The sequence below is a fragment of the Triticum dicoccoides genome, chromosome 5B (genome assembly GCF_002162155.2).
Source record: "Triticum dicoccoides isolate Atlit2015 ecotype Zavitan chromosome 5B, WEW_v2.0, whole genome shotgun sequence".
Classification (NCBI taxonomy): domain Eukaryota; kingdom Viridiplantae; phylum Streptophyta; class Magnoliopsida; order Poales; family Poaceae; genus Triticum; species Triticum dicoccoides.
The window spans coordinates 489,383,826-489,392,879 of NC_041389.1; the positions used below are offsets into that span (position 1 = coordinate 489,383,826).

The 9,054-nt window shown below is 46.7% G+C and overlaps 1 protein-coding gene across 1 annotated transcript; it reads left to right on the forward strand.

Moving 5' to 3' along the window:
* Positions 1-3,971: 3,971 nt before the first annotated feature.
* LOC119309838 (mitochondrial import inner membrane translocase subunit TIM8-like) lies at positions 3,972-6,550 on the forward strand. The gene is made up of 3 exons (XM_037585745.1): positions 3,972-4,094; positions 4,726-4,797; positions 6,095-6,550. The coding sequence occupies exons 1-3, from the start codon at positions 3,972-3,974 to the stop codon at positions 6,278-6,280; spliced, it is 381 nt and encodes a 126-aa protein (XP_037441642.1). The 3' UTR covers positions 6,281-6,550.
* The last annotated feature ends 2,504 nt before the right edge of the window (positions 6,551-9,054 follow it).

The window sequence follows — 9,054 nt, forward strand, 5'->3', positions numbered from 1 at the left end:
TGCGAACATTTTTGAAACCATGAATATATTTTAAATTCATGAATGTTTCTTAAATTTATGTTTTAAAATTCACATTATTTTTTTATGTTCCTTAAACATTATGTAGTTTTTATTCGCAAAAACATTACTTAATTTAACTAACCTTTTCAAATAAAAAAATATAGGTGATTTTTTTGAGCTAGCAGTGGGGTTAGAGAAAAAAACTAAACGAGCAAGAGGAGCAGGGAGCCAAACTGAGCGAGCAAGACCTTCGTGTGATGACCCATGTGAGCGTCACTATAGCAATTCCATGGATTTAGCGTGAAATAAGAACTCTCAAGAGGATCAAACAATCACCACCGGGCTGACACCAAGGCCAAAATGTGCAAAGACTTCACAACTACACATCAGATAACTCCTCTCTTCTCTTTGAAAAAAAACTCCAACATCAACCCAACACGATATATGAACAAAAGAACACCACCAATAAAAAATTGAAACACAAAGACAACACAGATAAAAGCACAACAAAACAACTGACCATAATAATCTATAGATAAAAAAAATTTAATTTCACGTGTGAAGAACGGCGCGGTGTAGCGCGCATTAGCCTCTAGTATTGTTAATTATTCCCAAGAAATCCGAGGCGACGTGAAGATGTTGGATGCCCTGATCCTCAGTGAGGGCAAGAGCTTCCCTCACCCCATATGCTTCCAAAGTCGCTGGGTCATTCATACAAGAAACTAACGTCGAGGACCCCATGTAGACGCCATTCTGGTTCCCGCACCCGGCACACCACGGCCGAAGCGCCCAGCTTATCATGGTTAGAGCATCTTCAATAAATGATGTATATTTTGGTGCTCCAAACCGGTGATGTAAAAATTTGAAGCACCAAAAAGTGCTTTTTATATCTCCGAAAAAAGCTCAACTCCAACAGATGGTTCAAAATGGAGATGTAAATAAAAGAGCAATTCCAACAGATGGTCCAAAACAAAGATGTAAAACCGGCTGGCGGGCCGTGGGGCTGCTGTTCAGCCACTGTACAACCGCACATATTGCAAAAACATCTAAAAACAACATAAATTTTTTACACATGTCCACAATATCAAATTATTACAGAGTTCTTCAAATCCATGAGATGAAATGCAACACAAATACAACATAATTGTGCACAATACGACATAGTTTTTCACAAACAAATAATGAATCTGTGCGGCTCTTTCGCCATGCCATTTCCAATGCTCTTCCATCAAATCTTTTTGGAATTGATCATGCACATCGGTGTCTCTAATCTCGTTGTACACCTTCATGAAATGTCTGATGCGCTGTTCTTTTCACATGGGGTTAACAGGAATGCCCATCAAGTGATAGAAGCTGTAATCTAAATATTTTTCACGTTCATTCTCAATGATTATATTATGCATAATCACGCAAGCAGTCATGATGTACCAAAGGATCCTTTGATCCCAGAATCTAGATGGTCCTTGCACAATAGCAAATTGAGGTTGCAAAATACCGAAAGCCCTCTCAACATCTTTTCTAGCGGCCGCTTGTGCATTGTGAAAGACGAGTTCTTTCTTACCTTCGGGTTTTGCAACCCGCTTGACAAATGTACTCCACCTTGGGTAGATCCCATATGCAAGATAGTACCCATAGTTGTATGTGCGGCCATTTGCTTCGAAAGTCACTGGTGGTGCTTCTCCATTTGCTAACTTGGCAAACAGAGGTGACCGGTCGAGCACGTTGATGTCGTTGCAAGATCTAGGCATCCCAAAATATGCATGTCAAATCCATGTTTCATGATCGGCAACTGCCTCAAGAATGATAGTGGCATCCTTCTCACGGCCCTTGAATTGTCCATGCCATGCTTTTGGGCAGTTCTTCCATTTCCAATGCATGCAATCCATAGACCCGAGCATACCTGGAAACCCTCAAGATTTGTTCATCTCCAAAAGCCTCTAAGTGTCCTAAGCATTGGGTGCTTTGAAGTACTATGGACCAAACACTTCTAACATAGTCACTTCAAATATCTTGACATAGAAGATAGAAGTGCTCTCTGCCATCGCCAAGTTGTCATCAATGTAATCTGCCGGAACACCATATGCCATCACACACAAAGCGGCAGCGACCTTCTATTCAATGCTATGGCCAAGCAACCCGGCATAGTTCCTTCTCTGCTCGAAGGCTGGATTGTGCTGCTTCACGGAATTGCAAATGTGGATGAAAAAGTCTTTTGACATTTTGAAACGGCGTCGAAAGTAATTCTCCGGGAAAACAGGTGGTGATCCAAAGTAGTTGCATCAACCATTTGTGTGCATCAATACGTTCTCTCCGAATGAACGCACGACCATAGACGGAACCACCGTGCTTTGGCTTCTTTCCCTTGTGCATGGCCACTAGCATAGCAATGTCCTCTTTTTCATGCAAATCAAATTCCTTGTCCGACGATGAATTGACCATGAATGAGGAGTCAACCGAGCTCATCTACAATGCAGACAACCACCGTCAAACATACTATCCAATCCCAATTTAAATCATCAAGTTTCATCTTTTTTTACCTTGGGGAATTCCGTCGAACACATTGTGCACGGGGTGGAAGAAGATGGTCGACAGTTGGATTGGTCGCTGTTGCGGACGACGGCGTAGAGGAGAAGGGTGCACGGCGGCCGGCGGAGAGGAGCTATATGGGCTACTGGACCGCCGGAGTCGGCGAATCCAGCCGCGGCTACTTCCCAAAACGGTGGCGCTGGGGAGGCTGCGAGATGCCCTCTGGCGGGGGAGGCGATGCGTGCTAGGGCGGCGGCAGCGAATTGGGGCGGTTGCGGCGACAACGACTTGGGCGGTGCCGGCGGTGATTTTCGGCGACTGGTGCTCGGTCGCGGCGGGCGGTCGCGAGGCAGAGGGCAAATGAACTGGCGATTGGTCGTTTGGCGGGCGGCCGCGGGTTTTACATCAGTTGTATCTGGTGATGTAAATTTGCATCACTTTCGATTTTACATCTCCGGGAGGCGGTGATGTATTTCTTTTACATATGAACCATCTGTTGGAGCAGCGTTTTTTCTCACGAAGATCCAAAGTTAGGTATTTTTATATATGGACTGTCTATTGAAGATGCTCTTAGTTTTTTTTGAGGGAACGGAGATGCTCTTAGGTTTTTTTTAGACAACCTCGCGAAGCTTTTTATTAACCCGTCACAATATTTACAGGGACGAAAAAAAGATCTTCAGGATGACCTAACCAAACATGGCGGCCACCCCCGAGAGATAAGGCATGCTTCGCTAAGTTGTGAGCCTCAAAGTTTGAGCTCCTAAATTCATGAACTATTTTACAAAGTTGAAAACTAGAAGAATGTTCTATGATTTCATGTATGACCGCACCATATTCAGCCGAAGTCCCGCTCTGTACGTCTTCCACCACCGTCTTGCAATCGGAAGCCACGTGAATGCTTTGGACATACAAATCATTCGCCGGCGCTAGAGCTTCCCTAATGGCCAAGGATTCAAGTGTTTGAGGATTATTGATATGTCGGTACACTATGGCCGAAGCTCCAAGAAACAGGCCGGTTTGGTCTCTGCATATAGCACCAACCGCGCCATACCTTCCTCCTCTCGAGACCGCTGCATCCACGTTCACTTTGACACACCCCTGGACCGGAGGCAACCATCGAGTTGGTCTTGGCGCTGAAATAGTAATTGGCCTTGGATCCCTCCTGTTGATCTGTTGTAATTCTGCCATATAACTCAGTATGAAGCCGTTTGTAGCGTAGGGAGACTGAAAAATGTCTTCGTAGATCGCCTTTCTCCTGGCACTCCAAATCGCCCATGCTATCACCACCAGGCGGTTAAACTCTTCAGCCTCCAACACTTCATGTAGAGCAAAAAGCCATTGCTTTGGATTCTCATGTTGGCAACTGATCACCTTTTCAGCAAACTCAACAGGAGCTAAGGCCCAGATACTCCTCGACATTGAGCAATTGAGCAGCGCGTGTCTCCATGTATCTGTGGCTCCGCATAAGTGGCATGTATCTTTATCAGCCATATGGCGATGGTGAAGGACCTCACCTGTGGGCATCGACTGCCTGGCTAGTCGCCAAACAAACATTCTCAACTTCGAAGGTACTTGTATATGCCATATTGCACTCCACTGCTTACTCTCTTGGGTATTTGACGTACCTTCTTCCTCATGTAGCCAACCTTCCCTGCTAAGCTTCGTTCTCAGTATCATATGATAGGCAGAACGTAGTGTGAAAAGACCCCGTTTCTCTTCATGCCATGCCCAGAAGTCCGTTATATTCCTCGTGCACAACGGTATCTTGAGGATCTCTTCTGCGTCAAAAGGACTGAAAATAGATCGTATCGCGTCTTCCTTCCATTGAGCCGACGTAGCATCAATCAGGTCCGATTTCTGGCGGATTAGGGGTAAGTGATGTAATCGGCCTTTTGAAGTTATCTCGAGGAATTCAATTATGTTGCCATATACTTGTCGAAGCCCCATTACCAATTCTTCGGATCACTCCTTGTGCTACAATGTCCCTTCCATCCAACACCGCAACATTGATTTTGAAGCATGGCCGTGTTGGGCCTGGTAGAACTGGACCAGTTTCGAACCCAAACCCAAACCCAAGTCTCATGGAGCGGGTCAACGGCCGCCACATAAACCCCTGCTTCTCCCCTGTCTCTCTCCCGACACTCTCCGCTCTCCTCTTCCTCTTGTCCCCCTCCTCCTCCGCCGGAACTAGGGTTTTAGCGGTCCTCGCGCCGTCGCCCTCGGGAGCCATCAGCCATGGACGACTCGGCCCAGCTGCAGCGGTTCATCGAGGTGAGAACTCCCTCTGCGCAGCATCCTCTCGATCGATTTCGAGATTTCTCGAGCCCCGCCCGAAGCACGCGCCGTCGGCCGCCGCTGGCCTTCGGATTTCCGAGCCCCGCGCGCTCCACTTCGCGGCGCACCTAGGCGTGGCCGCGGGCGGGGGGTCGCCGTGCTCGTGCTCGTTCCAGGCGTCGCGTGGTGGTAGATTTTTTGTTTTCTATGAAGCGGGCCGGTTTCGGCTGTTTGCCGGATCCGTCTGTTGGTAGGTACTACAGGCTCAGGCTATGCTCGCTGGGTGGTAGAGGTGGGGGACTTGGGGCGCTGATTTTGTGGGTGACTGGAGCGGGTGAGCAGCGGTGGTACGGTCCACACTGCCTGTTCTTACATGTTAGTAGTGCCTGTTAACTTTGGTTTCAGAGCGCCTCATGTCTGCTTTTGCGTCGTGCGACTGGTGGTAGCAGCTCTGAGTGATTCCATTCATCAGCATTAGCTGCCACCTTCTGTCTCTATTGCGCAATGGGCGTAACCTTGAGGATTCCCTACATCAACTTAAGCTATCAGGCCATTTTCCTTGCAAGCATTTGCCTTGTGATCCAGTCACTGGCATTTCTTGTTTCAAACCTGTTGCCTGTGAGCGGTTGTGGTTGTGATGTGTAGCAGTTTCTAGATAGATGCAGGCCTATGAGTTTTGGCCCAGCCGATGTTGTAGGTTCTCCAATTAATAACTTTACTAAACTAATGAATCTCCTTCTTTAGTTTTAGCTTGCAGGTAGTATTGGCCCTGAGGTCCATACCAACGTAACTTGTAAGGATTATTTAGTGGCATCTTTACGAGATGCCGTTCACGGTTCAGCAGGTGCACATACGTGTTGAACCACCTGCAGGATGGGTTCTACTATGATATGTATACATGGGTGTGAGCGTCATCCTTCAGAACGCCATAATGTTGTGCTCTGTTTGCAAGTGTATGTCGTGTTAATTTGTGCCTTTAGGGGCGGATATGGATAGTCAGTGACACAGTTTGCTGTTTGTATTTGTAGACAAAGTAGAGATGTTATCATCGGTATGTTATGTTCTGGTGTCAGATTCATCCTATCTTTCTTGAAAATTGTAAGGCATAACTTAACTTGCGTTTACCTTGTGCTACTTATTTGGTTCCAGGGTGGATCATATTTGAGTGTTGCCCCTGACCATTACCCATCTGTTACCAGGGTGATCCATTAGTTGACACGGACAGCTTGTCCATTGCCTGATACTGTGCTCCAACTTGCAAGTCTTAACCCAAATTCTGTATTTATATACGCAGCAAGAGAAGGAGAAGATGATGGTGAGCGAGATGATCGGCAAGGTGACGAGCGAGTGCTGGGACAAGTGCATCACAGGCGCTCCCGGGAGCAAGCTGAGCTCCGGCGAGACCAGCTGCCTGAGCAACTGCGCGAAGAGGTTCATCGACATGAGCGAGATCATCGCGAAACGTTTCGGTGTGCACTAGAACAAGGCCGCCACATGCACGTGTGCAGTTGCTTCCTGGCCTTTTGAGCTATGTGTCCTTCGGTGTGAGCGGATTTTGGTGTGGCGTTGAAAGATGCATAGGTATGTTCAGTGGGGGTTTAACTGAGCACCGAAGTATGCCTGTCATTGTCGTCATCCTTGTAGTAATTCTCGCACTCTGGGTTGAACTTTTGACCGCGCTTCCAGGAGCAAGCAAGAAGCTTGGCCTGTTTTAACACGCCAAGATTGTGTTCCTTTTCGTTTGGTCCTCCTGGCTATTTCGGTCCGTCTGCCCAACCTGTTTATTTATCCAGAGAAGATTTGCTGGAGACCTGTTCATCTGATTTCTGGGCCAACATTTGTTGTTGGTCCGCAACAACCGCGCAATCATTCATAACGAATTCTGGGATCCATTGCATCTCTCGATTAATTAATCTCTCATGGTGAGTACCCATGACTGGCTCGTGAAGTTGGAGTAGTACGAAAGTCTCTTGGAGAGACGTAGGATATTTCAGAGGGTAGTACGCGAACAAGCAATCACCAAGTCTTCTTAGCTGTGAGTTAAGGGTACATGTACGAGGGAGTACATATCAACAACCAACCAGATTTGGCACCTTTTTTTATAAAGATAAAGGTGGCGTCGACCGACGATCTCGATCTCGATCATGAGCAGCGGAAGGACGACGCTGGACCAGCAGCGGTGCGGTGCAGGACAGCAAGCGGGCGTGTCGTGTCGCCCACGACGGAATGTATGTATGCACAGGTCAGTGTGCTGGGAATGAAATGGCACTCGTGGAAAAGTAAATCCTGCTGGGAGAACCAACGAACGAACGAGCTCATCGCCTCGACAGCTTCTTGTTGAAAAGGGGAAATGGGACCAAGTTGGTGCGTGCATGAGCAGCGAGCGTACGTATGCCAACTTCTTCCTTGAAACTGAAAGAAAAGTAGATGTTGCCTATGCGTTTCGGCGCCTTTTTTATTGGCGAGATGAGATGGCAAGGTTGGCGTCTTCTTTCCCGTGGAATTGGTTTGGATGAACCCGCGACGCCTCGGAAGGCACGCAACGACGCTTTCACGTGCCTCGCCTGGTCTTGTTCACCCCGGCGGCTTTTCTTTACGCTTTTGATTCCGTGGGAGTACCATCTTTCATGAGCATGGAATTTTAGAGACGGGTGAATGCAGCCCCAAGTACTCCCTTCGTTTCGAATTAAATTATTTTTTGCGTAAGCTTGATCATCAGGTCTAGAGAAATACATCGATCTCTACTTAATTTCATTAGATTTTAAACTTCTATGGTTTAAGAGTCATGGTCAATTTAGTGTGTGGAGGAAAAAACCGACATGTGTAATCTAAACCAATGTGAAAAGACCCAAAGGGGCAGATCTAATTAATCTCGGCCATCAAATCATGTCAATCCAACGACCTAAATTGCTCTGATGTGAGCGTTCAACATGTTTAGCATGCAATTACTATCATTATCAAATATCAACGTCGGTGCTAGTCACATACAGTAATTAACGTGTAACTGATATTCTATCTACCTGATGTAAACATGCAACTAAAATGTAACTAATATCATAACTAATGTAAATGTGCAATTAATTTCCTCCTTAATATTAATGTGCATTGTATGTATGCATTTACTAGTTGATGCAAGTGCCACGTAGGGAAATAAATTTTACGGCGAGTGTCAAATAGATTCTTTTTTCAGGGCCAAATAAGAAAATCTCTCAGAAAGTTTTTTTTCTAGAGAAAACGCTCAAGCCGAGCTCGAGAAAAGGCTCGGGTCTAGCTCAACTCCATATTAACAAACCATCAACTGGCGATGATTACAACAAATAACACCTTACAAATAGTAGAAAATTGAAAGGACTACGGAGATGCAACCCCATCCGGCGATACAAGGTGAAGAAGGAAAAGTATTGACTACAAAATTAGAAGCACATGCTACATCATTGAACTCCTGACCATCAGTGCATTCGGATCAGAGCGAGATGAATCATGGGGGAAATTAAGCCGCCAAATAACGGTCCAACTATTGCTGGCACCCACTTGACGAGACGGGTGATGGTGCCATCTGCCTCCACCATCAAGAAGGCCACTGTCTTCTCACCCTAGACTAGAGGGCATCGCACCGTCGGCTAGGTAGAGAAGCCTCCCCCAAGAGCACACATGGACACACCACAATGTGCCAATAGCGCGCAACATCAAGCACAACCACCTTACTACAAAGAGAACCCAAGGAGAATCGCCCACACTCACAATACAAAGCACACGATGGGCGTAACAATAGAGCGAGATCGCCATCGAAGACATGGCTTTGAAGACTTGAGAAACAGAACCATGGAGCCACGCAGGAACTCACCAAGACCGTCGGCTCTCAACACCACTAACACATCGTAGTCGCCACCCACACAATTGAGCGATCCTCTCAGAAAGTACAATGTCCTTTCTAACCAAACCATAATTCTGAGCAGTTGAGCGATTTCCTGCCCACCGCCATTACTACCTACTTTGTCAGCGATAACACTCGCTGGTCCTTCCTCATTTCCTTCCCACACACTCCCTTCCTACCACATGCTGGCCCCATAACACTGTCTTGACTATGTCACAAACGTATCCACTACCGTCCACCACCATATCCCAACCTTCCCTACCAACCCACGATCTACGTTTTGTCAATATCACTTATCAGCAAGGCAATGCCACCCCCGAGTATTCTCACTGAGCTCAGGAGCTCTGGTATATCATAAGCCCATTATCGGAGCTAGGCAA

What these genes read in the sequence shown, in the direction of transcription:
- LOC119309838 (XM_037585745.1), top strand. Translation starts at nt 3,972, where the DNA reads ATGTATCTGTGGCTCCGCATAAGTGGCATGTATCTTTATCAGCCATAT. An exon ending in AAACATTCTCAACTTCGAAG is followed by an intron (nt 4,095 to 4,725) that starts GTACTTGTATAT and finishes CTAGGGTTTTAG; the next exon opens with CGGTCCTCGCGCCGTCGCCC. An exon ending in AGCTGCAGCGGTTCATCGAG is followed by an intron (nt 4,798 to 6,094) that starts GTGAGAACTCCC and finishes TTATATACGCAG; the next exon opens with CAAGAGAAGGAGAAGATGAT.